The sequence below is a fragment of the Zeus faber genome (assembly GCF_960531495.2).
Source record: "Zeus faber genome assembly, chromosome: 12".
Lineage (NCBI taxonomy): Eukaryota > Metazoa > Chordata > Actinopteri > Zeiformes > Zeidae > Zeus > Zeus faber.
Genome location: NC_137196.1, coordinates 4,321,518 through 4,339,715, shown reverse-complemented (window position 1 = coordinate 4,339,715; position 18,198 = coordinate 4,321,518). Strand labels below are relative to the sequence as shown.

General features: G+C 39.7%; 1 protein-coding gene across 7 annotated transcripts in view; it reads right to left on the bottom strand.

The window, feature by feature from the left end:
* Nucleotides 1-2,048: 2,048 nt before the first annotated feature.
* Nucleotides 2,049-18,198, bottom strand: part of LOC307237950 (cullin-1-like) — a 56,679-nt gene continuing 40,529 nt past the window's right edge. For 3 of the 7 annotated variants that reach the window (XM_080010761.1, XM_080010764.1, XM_080010763.1), the window contains 13 exons: nt 16,349-16,455; nt 14,124-14,172; nt 13,300-13,431; nt 13,026-13,143; nt 11,413-11,489; nt 11,039-11,170; nt 6,464-6,571; nt 4,624-4,716; nt 3,825-3,872; nt 3,473-3,555; nt 3,129-3,234; nt 2,894-3,007; nt 2,049-2,774 (listed from right to left, as the gene is read on the bottom strand). In XM_080010761.1, the coding sequence (XP_079866887.1) occupies nt 2,694-2,774; nt 2,894-3,007; nt 3,129-3,234; nt 3,473-3,555; nt 3,825-3,872; nt 4,624-4,716; nt 6,464-6,571; nt 11,039-11,170; nt 11,413-11,489; nt 13,026-13,143; nt 13,300-13,431; nt 14,124-14,172; nt 16,349-16,455 (1,248 nt within the window). In that variant the 3' untranslated portion in view covers nt 2,049-2,693. Of the gene's footprint in view, nt 2,775-2,893; nt 3,008-3,128; nt 3,235-3,472; nt 3,556-3,824; nt 3,873-3,900; nt 4,006-4,623; nt 4,717-6,463; nt 6,572-11,038; nt 11,171-11,412; nt 11,490-13,025; nt 13,144-13,299; nt 13,432-14,123; nt 14,173-16,348; nt 16,456-18,198 lie in introns of those variants that run through there. The other 4 variants (XM_080010765.1, XM_080010762.1, XM_080010760.1 and 1 more) reach the window with 3 other exon arrangements.

Sequence of the window (18,198 nt, the reverse complement as noted above, 5' to 3'; positions counted from 1 at the left end):
GTGAGCATATACTGTACATGTGGGTGTAAGAGAGAAGACAGAGAGAGACAGGTGAATTATGATCAGGCCAAGTGTGACCAGAGGAGTTAGTCCTGACTTGACTTGTGTTTCTTCACCCCTGAAGATTCAAATTCTGTAAAATATTAGATGAAACACAAACTACAAATAATTTTGTCCAGTTACAATAATAAAGCATTTAAACATTCTCTAATGTCACACTTTCAATATTAAGCTGACATACAGTGCATCTGGAAAGTATTCACACCCCTTCACTTTCCCCACATTTTGTTATGTTACAACCTTATTCCAAAATTGATTAAATTACTTCATTTTCTCTCATCAATCTACACACAATACCCCATAATGACAAAGCAAAAAAGGTTTTTTAGAAATTTTTGCAAATGTATTAAAAATAAAAAACAAATATCACATGTACATATGTATTCACACTCTTTGCTATGAAACTCAAAATTGAGCTCAGGAGCATCCTGTTTCCACTGATCATCCTTGAGATATTTCTACAACTTGATTGGAGTCCACTTGTAGTAAATTCAATTGATTGGACATGATTTGGAAAGCCACACACCTCTCTATAAGGTCCCACTGTTGACAGTGCATGTCAGAGCAGAAACCAAGCCATGAAGTCAAAGGAATTGTCTGTGGACCTCCGAGACAGGATTGTATCGAGGCAAAGATCTGGGGAAGGGTACAAAAACCTTTCTGCAGGATTGATGGTCCCGAAGAGCACTCTTCCATCATTCGTAAATGGAAGAAGTTTGGAACCACCAGCACTCTACCTAGAGCTGGCCGCCCAGCCAAACTGAGCAATCGAGGGAGAAGGGCCTTGGTCAGGGAGGTGACCAAGAGCCTGATGGTCACTCTGACAGAGCTCCAGTGTTCCTCTGTGGAGATGGGAGAACCTTCCAGAAGGACAACCATCTCTGCAGCACTCCACCAATCAGGCGGTTATGGTAGAGTGGCCACGGAAGCCTCTACTCAGTAAAAGGCACATGACAGCCTGCTTGGAGTTTGCCAGAAGGCACCTAAAGGACTCTCAGACCATGGGAAACAAGATTCTCTGGTCTGATGAAACCAAGATTGAACTCTTTGGCCTGAATGCCAAGCGTCAAGTTTGGAGGAAACCAGGCACCTCTCATCACCTGGCTAATACCATCCCTACGGTGAAGCATGGTGGTGGCAGCATCATGCTGTGGGGAGGTTTTTCAGCGGCAGGAACTGGGAGACTAATCAGGATTGAGGGAAAGATGAACGGAGCAAAGTACATACAGCCAAGACAATGAAGGAGTGGCTTCGGGACAAGTCTGTGAATGTTGAGTGGCCCAGCCAGAGCCCAGACTTGAACCCGATTTGAACATCACAGCTGTGCAGCAACGCTCCCCATCTACCCTGACAGAGCTTGACGTGATCTGCAGAGAAGAATGGGAGAAATACCCCAAATACATGTGTGCCAAGCTTGTAGCATCATTCCAGAGAAGACTGGAGGCTGTCATCGCTGCCAAATGTGCTTCAACAAAGTACTGAGTAAAGGGTGTGAATACATACTGTACGTACATGCAATATGTTTTTTTATTTTTAATCCATATGCAAACATTTTTAAAAAACCTTTGTCGCTTTGTCATTATGGGGTGTTGTGTGTAGATTGATGAGGAAATAAATGAATTTAATCCATTTTGGAATAAGGCTGTTACATAACAAAATGTGGGGAAAGTGAAGGGATGTGAATACTTTCCGGATGCACTGTAACTGCATAGTATGTTAATTACTCAAAATATAGGTTAACAAAAAACATTTTTTCAGTTTTGGCAACCAAAAGCTGATGCCTGGTTGCCAGCCTGACAACCACTTTTAAAAATTGGGGTTGAGTCCTGCACAGGTTGCCATTTCTGACCAGACGTCGGTGCATACAGTGTAACCAATTGTTTCAGGAAATTTGCATTAAGCCAATCCTATAGAGATGCAGATGGGCTTGACAAAACAGCAAGTGAATGAATTACAAATACCGCTTGATCAGGATTGCAGGATTTATTTACAGATAACATTAGTAATGTCCTTTTTCGTGTCAAACCGAGGCATATTCGAGTGAGATCTGGGCCAGATCTTCCTCGACGCCACCTACGCCTGGAAGCTGCGGTTACAAACTGACGCACCGGCTTGTATGACATTCCAGACGGTCACCAAAATTTTGTTTTGTTGTGAGGTCACTTGTGCTATTTCATCGATTATCAACCGAATGCGAGGCACTGCATTGGGAGCAAGCGAACAACTTCCAGTGATGTCTTGACCCCCCCCAACAAAAAAAGAGCCACAGGTAAGCAGTAGCATGCAAACCTCCCAAAGTTCAAAGTAAGGTTTATTCATTTTTATTTTCGACTAGGGTGTATTTTGTAAATCTCAAATTTAAGGCTAATGACAGTGTGTGGGGATCTGACAGCAAGTCACTTCCGTCCGTATTAATTACAGGTATTTAATGTCCATGTGGAGGTCGGGTCCCAAGGCCGAGTTTGTGTTTTTTGTTTTTTTTAAAGAAAAGAAAAAGAAGAAAAGGATGTCCAAGTTCATCCAGCAGCGAAGGCCACTCCTCTATCCCAAATGTGTCTGCGGAATTGACGGCCCTTGAAGGCGTCTTTGATTATTTATTTATTTTTTCACAGTAAGGTGTAAAGGGGGCGGGGCTAAGCCAGGTAGCTGTAGGTGTCTTTCTCACCATCCACTCTCTCCAGGTATTCCTTCTCAATCAGGATGTCGATGCATTTCTAGAGCACAGCCGGAAAACGGACACAACCAGTTAGATTACCATGGGACTTTATACACACATAAATTTAGCTGTGATATTTTTACGATCCTCAGTCATGAGTTCAGTGGGTAAGGACACCTTAATGATGGGGACTCTGGGTCTGAACCGACAGGACAACTGGTTGAGGACCTCCGCCAGAAGCTGCTGGTGCTTAAACACCTTTCTCATCTTCATAATCCTCACGATGGCCGCCTGGTCCCAAAAGGGGGAAAAAAAGTATATTTCTCATCCATTCTTTTGATTCTTTCCACGGCCGAAAGAAAACAGCTGCCAGCTACAACTGCGACAGAACGAGTTGACAATCTGACTTCACCTGTATAAGCAACTTTCTGTCTTCCTCGATGTTCTTGTGGGTGGTTTCCTGTTCCTGTTTTTGCTCCGTCTTCATCGGCACGTTTATGTTCACTCTGAGTTTCTTACTGAGAGGGAAGTGATACTCTTTAATACCACTTTAATACATAGATGCAAGCTGGTCAGCTCTTTTGCGCATTTAAATTATTTTCAAAAAGTCAACAAATTAAACAGCAATGTTATTGTTGTGCATCAAAGTCAATGGAGATTTGAGAAACCTTTGTTGTCAAAGTGAGCGGCAGTCAATGGAGTTTCAAGTTCATACCGAGGTAAGGAATGCAAGGCCTGAGGTTGGGTTGGACTTACTTCTTGTAACCCAGTAAGAGTTTAACGGAGGTGTCCGATTTGAACTCCACCTCGTCCACGTTGGTGTTCTCGTCCTCCAGCACCTTGGACCACAACATACACAGGCAATGGAAAAGTGCCATATTTACAGCTAATAGGCAAGAAAAATACATTACACGGGAACAGACAGACATAGAAAGCCCTCAGTAGGCCAGCTGCTGGATAGAAGAAAAATGTCTTTTTTTGTGGAAAAAGTGCTAAGAAATTACAGAAACTCACAGAAATGATCACATACAAACCACAAATGTTAGAGATAAATTATGTATACTTCAAAGAACCCTGATATACAATAATTCCTTGTTTCTTAACATACCAAAAGTTTAGACTTCAACAGGATCTGGAGAACTTGCACCAAGATTTCCTTAAATCAAAGAACAGAAAGGTTGTCATCACAGACGTCTAAACAGACCGACTATAGATCTAAATCCACATTGTGTTTGTCCCAATCGTCCCAATCATCGATTGCGAGAGGTCACATTAGGTGGTCCATGTTCCTGTTGAGGAGTGAGGAGACACCGGATGTAAACTAGTCATATTTATATTTGTTAAAGGGAATACACCATCCAGCATCTCGAAAGCAGTAATTTAGGCGATGACAAACACATAGCGGGTTCCTCTACTGAGCCTTTCAAGGCACTTAATTTACAACCAGTATTTTAATGCATGAAAGTTGTACAGATTTTGCAATTAGTTACATTTAAACTGTGAGAGTTGGCCTTGTTTCCATTGATCGTCATATTCTTGCACCAAATGGCGAACTCAACTGTACGGAGAATGTTGCATGTATATCGACACAATTTCAAGACTAACACTGGCTGAAAACTGGTGAAAACAGACAAAAGGATCAAGCCTGTGAAAAATGACCCTCATTTTCCAAATTTCTTGAGAAATTAGACTGTTGTCGACACACACTCTCAGATCAACCAGAAGCTTATATTCATATCCATCATTTATTTTTAGCATTGTGAACAACACTCCAATAACTGACTTAGTGAGAGGACATATTTATTCAATTGCTCAACTGGAAATGGTAACGTTATGTTATATGCCAGTTAAAAAAGTAATTCAGAAAATATGCTATTCTACTGGACTTTGTGCATGCAACAGCTTACTTTTTTGATCTGTGTGCTGTCGGTCAGCTGTTGGACTGTGTAGATGTCCTCAGTGTTGTACTGCAGCAAGATGGCCATTTGGAACGTCGACGCCTGAGCACACCACAATAAAGGTGAAAAAACACATTCTTACCATGGCCAGCATTGAAAAATACAAAACAAAAAAAACCCCTTGTCTGGTCAAATACAACCTGCTGTTATTCTACTAGTTGCCGGTATTTACCACATTAACACGGAAAATACATCTTGAAATAACCAAAAATGTGCTTCGATATCTACATTTTAAGGTGCCAGATAAAAATTGCAATTCTGAATGCATTATTCTCAATTGCAAGTACTGAATTTGATATTAATACATTCTTTAAAACTAGGCCGTGGGAAACGGTTGAGTCGTTCATTCCAAAGATTCATACACACATCACAAACCCTATTGGTGAAGCTGGTGTACATCCCAAGTCAAGTCAGTCTTTCAGAGTTATATTTCTCTTTCCATAGATGTTTGATGGGATTCACATCAGGGGTCATAGAAGGCCACATTAGAATAGTCCAATGATTTATTCTTATTCATTCTTGGGTGCTTTTAGCTGTGTGTGTTGGGTCACTATCCTGTTGGAGGGCCGACCTGCGACTGAGACAGAGCTGTCTGACACTTGGCAGTACGTTTCACTCTAGAATGCCTTGTTGTCATGAGATTTCATTGTGCACTGCACAGATTCGGGGCACCCCATGCCAGATGCAGCAAAGGGGGAGGTTGGTTCAATGACTGATTATAAGATTGAAGACGTGTGATACCAATTAAAGAAAACAGTTAGTTTGAAATATCACTATAATTCAATTTTTTTATAATCTTTTCTAAGGGCTACCAACAAATCTATCCAGGTCATTTTAGAATAAAATTGATCTCTTTATCAATCATTTATCTCTTTTCACAGTTTCTTTGCTTTACTCTATGACATACCAAAGGCATGCAGGTACACATGAGAAAATGGATTTTTATTTCATCACTTTTCAGGAGGAATGAAGCATTGTTTCAATGAGCTGTAAGTGTACCAAAAATGTTGTCCATGTCTGTATCTCACCCCTTGACAGGTGCCATTGGAACAAGATGATCAATCTTATTCACTTCACATGTTAGTGCTGATCAAGCGCGCTGACAGTCTTTTTCAGTCTTTATGCAATGATATAGCTGCGCATTCATATCCATTGTCTGGGATCTTAACTCATGATCGCAGTCTATTCTGTGGGTGGGGTCCCCTGTGTCCGTAGAAGAGCTTGGCCTTACATTCATAAAAAACTCTGTTGTCTCCAGTAGTGTGTGAAATCTGCATCCCTTATCAACTTATGTAGTGCCATATACCTCCGTTTTAACATGAAGCCTTGTAATGCCACTGGGGAAGTGAGGATGGATAATTTCAACGCGTAATGCAGAAAATGAAAAGAAAACATGAATGAGGGAAAATCACTTTGTCATGGACAATGGAGCGACAGTAGAATATTGCGAATATCCTAGCTTTCGTAATTATGATTTGGAGTTCCAACCAAATAAGAACAATGGAAGCGCAATGAGTCCGCCAATGGGGATGAGTCCGCCTACAGGTGGGAGCTTGACCATCTGGTGACTTGGTGCAGCCAGAACAACCTGGAGCTCAACACTGTGAAGACAGTGGAGATGGTTTTGGACTTCAGGAAGAATGCTGCCCCACTCACCCCCATCACCCTGTATGACTCCCCAGTCGACTCTGTGGAGTCCTGTCGCTTCCTGGGAACTATCATCTCCCAGGACCTCAAGTTGGAGCTGAAAATCAGCTCCATCGTCAAGAAAGTCCAGCAGAGGACGTACCTCCTGCGGCAGCTGAGGAAGTTCAACCTGCCAGAGAGGATGATGGTGCACTTCTACACCTCCATCATTGAGTCCGTTCTCACCTCCTCCATCACCATCTGGAAGCAGCTGCAACCACCAAGGACAAGGGCAGACTGCAGCGTGTCATTCGCTCTGCTGAGGTCATAAGCTGCAATCTGCCTTCTCCCCAGGACCTGTATGCCTCCAGGACCCTGAGGCGTGCAGATAAAATTATGGCTGACCCCTCCCACCCTGGACACAAACTGTTTGAAACTCTTCCCTCTGGCTGTGGAGGCTGCGGTCCAACAAGGCCAAAACCTCTCGCCACAACAACAGTTTCTTCCCCTCTGCAAATGACCTCATCAACAAGGCCCCCTCCCCAATACGCCTTAAACTGAATGGGTACGTCAATGCGTTACATTAACACACATTCCTCATACTTCTGGACTTTTATCCGTGAACATTTGCACATTCCTGCACAAACTGTACAGCTTTATTAAAAAACAAAACAGACTTACTTTACATATTCTTAAACATATTACTAATATTTTACTTATTGTTTTACATTTATGTTTCATGTAAGCACCGAACACCAAGACAAATTCCTTGTTTGTGTAAACTTACTTGGTAATAAAGACTATTCTGATTCAAGTGTCAACATGTTTTCAACCCACAATGCACTTTATTTTGGTTTGCTATATTAGGTTCTATATTAATTCAGATTACAGTGAGAGCCACTTAAAGAAGGCTGTCCCAGCTGGAAGCCTGTCGGCTGACAGCCGGATGGCAACCAATTCCCAGTCAGTTTCCAGGCGATAACCATGCGGCTCCCAGTCGCCTGGGAGTCCCCCTCCTTGTAATGTCTCCCTACTGGGCGTGTTTATTTTCAACTGTAAACCCACCCATTCATTCAATTGCAGTTTGTCACCATGGGATGGCGCTAACTTCACAAAATCATGTTCACATTTCAGAGCAAATTTTCAGTGGACCTGAGATATTTGAACCCTGACCAGAGTTTACCTTTACAGCTTTTTTTTTTTCTTTGCATATGAATAAGAACAGGTCCTTGTGATTCTGAGATCTAATCTACATGTTGCACAGCTTTTAATTACAAAATATAAGCTTTTTGGGTTACATTTTTTTAAATTATAAAGTTCAATAGCTTTTGTTGTCATGGCAGCACTCCAACTAGGTATACATAATTATAGTTTCAAGTTTATTGTCAAATACTTAACAACAATGCAAGCATCATTACCAGTAATGAGATTCTTAGTCTCAGAGCCAACTCAACTTTACAAAATAAGTAAAATACAGGCATAGTAGTGATAAAAATAAAACAGTATTGAAAAACAATATTTGAAAAATAGAAAATGCAAAGAAGTGGTGTAATATAAATAATATAAATTGACTTACCTAAAAGAAAGATAAAGTATAATATAGAGAATAATAATAGTGATATTCAACTTGATAGTGGACATCTTAAATATTTGTGGGCCACAACAATGCAGTGTCATACTGAATGGTAAGATACACATTGTTGTAGGACAACCACAGCAATGTATTACTAACACATAAGACAAAAAACAGGTATGCAATGCAATACTTGATACATTAAAGTGACTAGTGGTAGATGATGTAAACAGCAGTTGTCCTTCTTTTTAAAGTGGCCAAGTGTGTTGATTTATAGGTTCTAGTGTTTGCCATTTTGATTGAAAAAACAAAGTCTTTGAACAACCAGTATGTCATGATGTTTTAATATAAAGGGGATCTGGGACATGTTGAGTTTGTAGCCTATTAACAGCATAATGCAGTAACAAAAAAATAACAGGTCAAACAGGATGAAGCCCCAAAATGTCCCAAAAGTTTTATATTAATTTAAGACCGATAATTCATAAAACAGGCAAGTGTAAAGCAGTGGCGTAACAGCCCGTACACACAGATGCAGAAGCACAAGCGGACGCGCCACGCACTGCTGCGCTTCACTTCAAGTGTCGGCTTGCGGTAGTGGAGAGTCCGTATGCTGCGGAATGTCGTAAAAATATAACATCTGCATCATATCACCACATATTAATGTTTTTCAACCTATTCATAGTTTGACTATTGTTATAAATTATTTTAATACATATTGTATTTTAATATAGGCCCTTATGAAAAAGGGAAGAGACAATCACCATTCTGAGATGAAGTTACTGTTCATCAAGTCATCCATTTTGCAATTAAGCATTTTATAATGCTTTTTCCATATATATATATATAATATTGCTAAGAACTGCGGACGACATTAACTGTGGTGAAAAATGTGTCTAAGAATAAAACTTAAAATATAGTGTAGTATTAATTTTTTCATCAAGAAGGGAGATTTGACAGCCACAATCATCTTGTCCTCCCTCCCACCCACCTCAAAAGCACTGAGGAATGTGAGGAAATGTACAATAATAATAATAATAATAATAATAATAATAATAATAATGATGATAAAAATAATAATGCATGTGTAATTTCATCATGTGATTGTTATAATTATTATTACTATTGTAAACAATGTTGCCTATTATGTAAATGTATTTACACCGCATTCCAAATTATTATGCAAATGATATTTTTCTCTGATTTTCCTATATAGTCGATGCAAATGACAGTCAGTATAATTTTCAAGTCATCAACCGTTAGGGTATAATTTGAATGTTACTGAACAAACCTCCCAATGATAACTGTATTTTTTTCAAAAACAAAAAATGCACAACAGAGTTTCAAAGCATTTCATAGGTTGTAAAGAACTGAAAATGGTCATATGTTTAATTTGCAGCATTAGGAGGTCATATTTACTGAAATGAAAAGCTATTTCAATCAAAAACATCCCAACAGGCCAAGTTACATGTTAATATAGGACCCCTTCTTTGATATCACCTTCACAATTCTTGCATCCATTGAACTTGTGAGTTTTTGGAGAGTTTCTGATTGAATTTCTTTGCAGGATGTCAGAATAGCCTCCCAGAGCTGCTGTTTTGATGCAAACTGCCTCCCACCCTCATAGATCTTTTGCTTGAGGATGCTCCAAAGGTTTTCAATAAGGTTGAGGTCAGGGGAGGATGGGGGCCACACCATGAGTTTCTCTCCTTTTTATGTCCATAGCAGCCAATGACACAGTAGTATTCTTTGCAGCATGAGATGGTGCATTCGAAATATTGAATGTTTTCATACCTCAAGGCATTGCACTATTTGACGCTTTTCGGCAGCAGAGAGATCCTTTTTCTTTCCCATATTGGTTGAAACCAGTTTTGCTTTAATTGGGCTCACCTTACAAACTAATTATCACAGGTGTCTGAGATTGATTTCAGTGATCCAAAGAGCCCTGAGACACAATACCATCCATGAGTTTAATTGAAAAACAAAAGTTTAGATGTTTAGGACACTTAAATCCAATTTGCATAATAATTTAGAACGCGGTGTATAGAATTTGTTACACTATTGCTCAACGCTTTGCACATCGTCCCACCAAGATGCATGCAGAAACACCCATTTTATCTTAAAGATAAAATGGGTGTCATTTGTCGTTCATTTAATGTGCGTCTGGTGTGTTCAGATCTTTCCAAATCTACACGCGCAATAACCGCCTGTGCACTTGCATTTCTGTGCGTATCAACGCATAAATGGAGACTCCAATACACATCTCAGCTCTGCTGTACGTGCTCGTTTCTAATTTCTCCAAATAAAACTCATGAAAACAGTGTGTTTTTATTCTTTATATGTATTTACTTTCTCCAAATTTAACGGGGGAAAATAAATAAATAAATAAATAAGTACGTGTGTGTGCGTGCTCCCCCGCCCCGCCTGCAGCGGTGCAGCCAGCTCCCGCTCACGGGCTCCATCTGACTCAGATTCGGCTGATTATTTACTTTTCCACATGGATAATTGCAATCAGATGCAAAACAAGCACAAATTTCACCTAGCAGCCAAACCTAATGTGCGTGTTTGCGCTGTCATGTCATTAGCGCAATATCTTTTGTGAATCCAGGCGCAGATAGTGGACAATTTGAAAAGAATAGTCCCCGGCCACGATAAATTAATTGTGGAGGCCAATATCGACATTGTGACATTGTCACTGCTCCTCCCGGTGGACAAAAAAAGCATTGCAACTGCTTTTCCAGAAATGTTGCTTGGGGGCGTTCCCAGGTGCGTCCATTACCTCATCGAGAGGGATATCATTACAAGCAAGATCCCGGGGAGTTCCCTGCCGGGTCCCTCCTGGATTCAGCCAGGGACCAGCCACAGACCAGCCATGGATCTGCCTGGTCCCTGTCATGGTCCAGCTGCCCTCTTGAAGTGGTTCCTACTGTATGTTCTCACATGTAATGATGAAGCAGACCGTGGTTCACTTGGAACAGGACGGAGCCTCGTCTTTTCAGCAGAACCATGGTTTGATTGTTTGGTCTGCACAAGAGGTCGAAAAAGGCCCCTAAAATTACCGTACTTATCAGTTACACGCACTATTATCCCCCTCCCATACAAAGAGAATGGCACTACAGTTAAACGGACAGATAAAAGGAAAATAAAGTTGGGTTTGGACCGATATACCTGCAACGTGTATCTGTTTTTGAAACAGTTGGTCACCAGCTCTCCTTTAGACAGATGGTACAGCCACGTCAGCTTCCGGCCACTGTGGCGGCTCGCGTAGAACGCCGTGAATCGCTGGTAGCTGCGCTCCAGCTGGATGGAGAAAGAGAGAGAGAGAGAGAGAGAGAGAGAGAAGTGAAGAGTTGGTCAGTTCTGGGGAGCACGGATATAAACAGAAGCTCTGCTTTCAATATGTTCTACTTTCCAGACAGCCCTTGAAAAAGAGGTTAATCCAATAGTTCTAAATTCACATCAACAATGCAGAAATGTGTCCATTTATAGCAAGGTCAACATTGTTCTTTATTGAGAATTTAACACCAGAAAAAGCATCATACCTCAGAGGGGAGAGGGAAGGTACATGACTGCTGGAAAGGCCAGGAACCAGAACTCAGAACCTGAATGCTGAAATCTACTGTGAAAAACACAAATCTCTTCAACTTCCCGCTTGCAGTTGAATTTAGCGTACTGCAGACCTGCCAACCTTGGCAAAATATTTTGAGTACCATAATGGTGTATTCATTCAATTCTATGTTCATAATAGAACAATGACTATTAAATAACTTTTGCATTGTCGTCCAATCATTTTGAGGTAATATCCGTGTTTGGAGAAATCAAATTTTCTTATCATTTGCTCTCATTGGGTATATCTGCTATCAATCAATGACAAATACATCATGTCATCTGATCACACTCACGTGATGGGACAGCTGCACATACGGACTACTGCTGCAATTTTAAATTGTGATCTCACTATTGTTACCACAATATTTTTGACACAGTATGTTTATTGTTGTTAATTTTTCAATATGGAACGACAATAGAACATGAATGGTCAATGATTTCCAATAAAATAGAATATGGGACGGCCACCAAGTTTCAGTATCATGCAACTTTTAACTCAAAAAAGAATCAAACTTTTCATCATGGTCCGAGCTTGTGCACTATGAATAACAAGAGCAACTGCTCCACTGCAGAGAGAGATAAATATACAGTCTGCACAATTTTGGAATATTGTCAGGTGATGAATATTTATCCAATAAACAGCCGTCATTCTTTCACTCTTTTTTGAGTGTCAACTACACAACTACGTTACATTACGTTGGTATCGGGTTTGAGTATCGTTTCATTTTTACAAGTACATAAGCACAGTATCGGCCGTGTAAATTTAACTGGCACAGAATATGAAAATATATCTGTACAATATACTGATCGGCCGGTCACTGGTCCTGGCCGATCAAACAAAAAAGCGGCCGATCAATTGGTGCATCTCAATTACCAATGCTTTATATGTTAACATTATAGTCACATTTTTGTGCTTAATACTCCCCCACTTCCCATTGTACCTCAGCAATGCAGCATCAGTGGATAATAATGTGGGGATGGTAGCTCAGGAGGTAGAGCTGGTGGTCTAGTATTCCAAAGGTCGCTGGTTCGATCCCAGGCTCCTCCTGATAGCATGCTGTAGTGTCCTTGAGCAAGACACTTAACCCCTAATTGCTCCTGATGGCTGCGTCCGTCGGTGTTTGAACAATTGTAAGTCGCTTTGGATAAAAGCGTCTGCTAAATGACTAAATGTAAATGTAATGTAATAATAAAGTACCACTGCATATCAGTGGATGTTGAGTGAGTAAGAGGAGAGGGAGGGGAGGGGTTACAGAAGCACAGGTCGTAGTATCTGGTCCAATCCGAGGGATATAGTTTGAATACATAAAACATGCAGGGTATTGTTTTGTATTCATTGATTTATTGTTTTCTGTAATTAAATTACAATTATATGTATATATAATTTTTTGCGTAGTTTCAGCTGGCATTTCGTACCTGCATATTTTGACCAAGAATTGCACTGTTACACAAAATGTGTGCAGGTTGGAAGGTCTGGTACTGGCATCCAAAAAAAATAGATTTTCTTGGAAAAAAAAGAAAGAAAAAGATCAAGTCTAGCACATACGGTCTAAGGGTTCCGAATTGATGAGGTGCTTCTTGAATTGCTCGTTGAGGTCTTTGCTGACGCCAATGTCCTGGAACATGCGCTGCAGTTTGGACGTGTACTCAAAGCCGCATGCTTGCTGTTGGGAACAAAAAGGGGGACGAACATAAGGCAGAGCAGAGATAGAAAGGTAGGACACCCTTTCTAACTGGAAACCGGTCTAATGGGCTGCAATTGGCAGACATATCATACTGTATATTCAAGCAACTTATTTGAGAGAGGCCTATGTTTGTACCTTGAGTTTGGAGATCATACTAGCCTCAGCGTCGTCGCTAGCACTGTTCTGGTGAACTAGCCGCTTGGCGAGCATTTTAGCATAGAACTTCTGGAAGACGTCTTTATCTTCTATGTACTTGAACATCACCATCTGAACGAAAGGGATGGAGCAGATGCGGCATCCGATTAGAATTTGCTTTAAAAAGACATTGTACTCACCAGTCCTTCAGGTAGTGTCATGCACACTGTTGAAGCGACATGACACCAAGACATGAACCAAACCCTACTTTGTGGTGGACAACTTCAGTAAACAGGAAAACTGTAAATAGGCCAAAGTTAGGCAAGAAGGCCCATTTTTCATAGAATGTCACAGGGCAGGATCAAAATTGTAACTTGGGAAAACAGATTAAGGACAGGAAGTGGCGATATTGACACGAAACTCCAGGTTCCACAGATAATTGAGCCCACTACCTTGGTACCTACGTGGTACTGAATTCGGAGAGAGTGCAAAAAAGCACATTTATTCAGAGGAAGAGATTACGCTTACTGTATACAGATATAGTGGCTAAAGCAAGGGCCGGCACACCTCAGACCAATAGAGGTGGAGTTTAAGAGGGTTTCTAGACAAATCAACTACCTCATTCCTGTTGTGGAATTTGGCATTTGAGGTCTTTGAGGATTTGCCTAAAACAGCTGAAGGAGCTAGTCAGTGGTGGCAGTTAAGAAGATAACCAATCAGTTGGGGAAGTAGCTCCATGGTTTTGTGATAGATTATACTCTCCCCTCCTACTAAGCTCTTAATTGCGTCAGTGAAATACTGCACCATGTAAAAAATGTACTCACCACTTGATTAAGCGTATCTTCAAGTTCTGCCTCCTCTGGGTTTTTTGAGCTGTGGAAACAAAGATTAAGAAGAAAAAAAAGAGAAATCGAATACAAAGTTCTGCTGAATTGAACTCTATGTGGGGATGTGAGAGTACTATGGATACTGGTTTCCTTTGTCATACAGTAGTTAATGCCAACATCAGCAAAATATAAAATGCAATATTTATGCTGAGTGCTCAAAAGCACCATCATTAGTCAAGCACAAACCATCCAAAACCGTTGAAAAAAATCGACCTAAAACTATCTTAGTAATAATAATAATAATAATATTATTATTATTATTATTAATAAAAATTAGAGAACGCACCAATACATTTTTTTGAGCAAGTGCTAATACTTACTCTTGGGTACTTTCAGATAGAAAGCACCAATAATAAAGAATTATAATAATAATACAAGTCGGCTTTGTGAGTCTACTTATTCGCGACCGACACATCACTACCGGTGCATATTTTCTCCAAGGCGCCTCTGCGTTCCCCATTTCTCCAAACAAAGCAAATAGAAATACTGTGTTTTATTTGAAATCATAATTTTAAGTCCCGTGTATGACACACACACAAGCGGACTCATCACAGGCACACACACACCAGCAGCACCTGCTTTGAACACACCTCCAAACACCCTCCTGATTACATCCTCTGCCTTTTCTCCCTCATTTACTTCCACAGCTATCACAGGAAGAGGTCACATGCTGAATTGCTGTGCCAATTTTGCTGGACTTAATTAGCTCTGAATTCAACTGTTTTGTCAATTTCAATGTACATGCTGTTTGGTTCTATGCTATCTCACCGATGGTGATTCCCCCCTCTTGGAGCTGTAATGATGATTAATTGTTCATAGACCAAAACATGGTAAGATTGTTCTCCAAAGAGGGGGATTGGTGGCGGTTCTGTGTAACAAAAAGCTGTGCTTGCAGGCATTGCAGGTTGAGAATATCCGCTTCCAGACTAACTCTGTCCTCTGTCCTAGCAATGGCGTACAGTGTTGTATGCCAAGCATGCTGACAGCACAGGTTTAAAAAAATTAATAAATAAAAAAATAATAATTTAAAAAATAACCGATGAGAGTACCGTTAAAAGTACTGGTTCGATAAGCAGTAACGATACCCATCCCTACGAGTCGTGGCCAATTCATAAATGCTGTTTCCCCACATTGTTTTCAGTTGTGTTATTTGGGGGAACATGGTTCATGCATGGTTCTCCGCAATCAGAGAAATGTGCACTGACCGACAGAAAACAAAAAAAAACGACTGCTCAACTTTAAGAATCCCAGTCGACTGACGGGTCCCCAACTAATAATTCAACTCAAAGACTTTCAAAGGGCAGCCCTAGATGACATACTGCGATTTTTTTATATATCAGAATTTTTGACAATATCACTGTTAGAATCTGTTTTCAGCTATAATCTTGGTAATATTCGCATTATAATTAGCATCCTATTATCAGCAAGACACTTTCTTTGGGCTATTTTGAGTGTCCAAAGTATGTCATGTGGGTACATTTGGATGCCTGGAGCTTTAAGTGGAGGGAAAAAAAAGGATAGTAATACTGATAATCATAAGATAAGATATTTGTTGTTTATGGTTGTGTGAAAACACTGCTCTTTCGAAAACGTGGACAACCAAAGTGTTTCAAGCATAGCAGTCAAACACATCTTTCATTATGCAGAAATTTGAATGATTCAATAGTTTTAGGGCAAATTTGGGTAGTTTAAGCAACGTAATCCAAGTTTGAGTAAGGACAACCACGGCAACCATATAAACATTATTTTTTAAAGCATATTATCAACGTGACAGTTAATGTTGTATCACGGGACGGCAGAAAAAAATTCTAAATTGGAACTTTATAATATCAGTGTTTTGAGACATTTTTTCAACTGCTATTCAAGAAACATAAAATAAGGATTGTATTCTTTTTTTTATTCGCCAAAAATGTTTATATTTCGTACTTCAATATTATATTATGATATAATATTTTAAAATTTTATATTTCTTTTATATTTTATATTTCAAACTAACATATTTCATATTCTAATACTTTGAAAGTCGCTTTGGAAAAAAGCATGCACTAAATAACATTATGTAACGTCTATCAAAAACATGATTTTTGCAAAAGAAAAGAAAGATTTAATCAAACATTGTTTCAGTATTTGTAGTCGGAGGGAAAAGTTTGATTTTGACCAACCTCTTCTTGAGCAGAGAGTCGCAGTATCTGGCGAGCAGCTCTGGAGACTTGCTGGATGACTGAACCATCTTGGTTACTGTGTTGTTGTTAATGAAGCGACCGCAGGCCTGTGCAGGGAAGCGCAGACATTAGGGATATGTGTGTATGTGTGTGTGTGAGTGTGTGTGTGTGTGTGTGTGTGTGTGTGGGGGGGGGGGGGGGGTCAAGTGAAAAATACATCCTCGAGGCATCTGGCCTCGAAAATTAAAAATGCGATCGACATTTGGTGCCGGGTATCGAAATTCCAATACTCTGTGTCATAGTGTACTTATTCACTACAACAAAATAAAAAGATGTGCAAAGTAAGGATAAATTATATCTATAAATTATATTTAAGTTATATCTCTTGTTGTTTGTGGGGTTTTTAAGCTAGGCAGAAATACTTACAACCAAAGAAGTGTGCAACATATGACCTTTTGGCAGGTTTAACTGACAAGAATTAATTAAATAAGTAGCATTTAGGAACTGGAGTCCAAGTCATGGTAACTTCTGTACTATAAAAGAGACCAATAGATATTTTAGAATGACAATGTGGTGCCAGGGAGAGATAATAAGCTCTTAGGACAACCACCGACTACCCACCGACTTTCAATATTGTCACCAAAGGGCTCAAAACTGAGAAAAAAAAGACAAAAAAACAAAACAAAACAAAACAAAACAAAACATAGAAATTTAGAAATTTAAATGAGCAGGCACCGGATCATTTTATAAATACCTTCAACTCAGTCATTGACAAACAAGCCCAGTTAAAAAAAGCAAAGAAGTAGAAAAAAAGTAAAATAAATTAACCATAGCAACAATTGGGCCATGGATGGCGAAACACTGAACAAACAGAATGTCATTAGTTATCATTATCTGATCTCCCATTCCTTACTGAATCAACAAGGAAACATAATTCTTTAAAAACCCATTCATCGGAACAACTGTCAGCCTGGTGGAGATGCCTCAAACTCAGCGGTCCCACTCTGTCTCCAAATAATTTCATGCCAATCTGGCACAACCCAGACTTTCTGGTAAAAAACAGACCAATGATCTTCAGGTCTTGGAAAAGACAAGGAATTACTCATCTGGAACACATTTTTGAAAACAATTTGCTTATACCCTTCCCAACCTTAACCTTAAGGTATAATATCGGTGGCCACGGCTTCCTTCAATTCCTTCAATTACAGCGGTCTCTAAAAATTTTAATCAAATTGATGAACAACATCCTACCACCTCCAATGATTGAACATCTCACTCATATCGGTCATTTAAGAATTCTCTTTTCCAGAATATACAAACTTTTATTAAAAACAGATGACAATATAAGATTCTGCACAGAGCTCATATTACGAAACACAAAATGTTCAAAATGGGTTTTTTTGGACAGAGACGTTTGCTCCCACTGTTCCCTTAATACCAGAGATCACTACTTTCATGCCTTCTGGCTCTGCCCACCTATCCTAGAATTCTAGACCAACATCACCAAGAAGCTATCGGCCCTTCTGGATCACAGCATTCCAGTCTCCAAACTATATGTCTCCTCGGTGACCTCTCCTCAGTTGACCCACCACTTAAACACCACCAACACATTTTGATCGCCTTGAAAATAATATGACTCAAATGGAAAAACAGAGATAATCTCACCACATCCCAATGGTTACATTTAATAATATAATACATCTCAATGAATTAACTATTGGAAATATCCAAAAACAATGTTGATTAATTTAAGGAAATATGGGCTACTTTTATCACTGACATAACTCCATCATTTAATATTTGTTTAACAAACTTCATATCAGCACTTTACTGGGTACAGCTATTGCAAG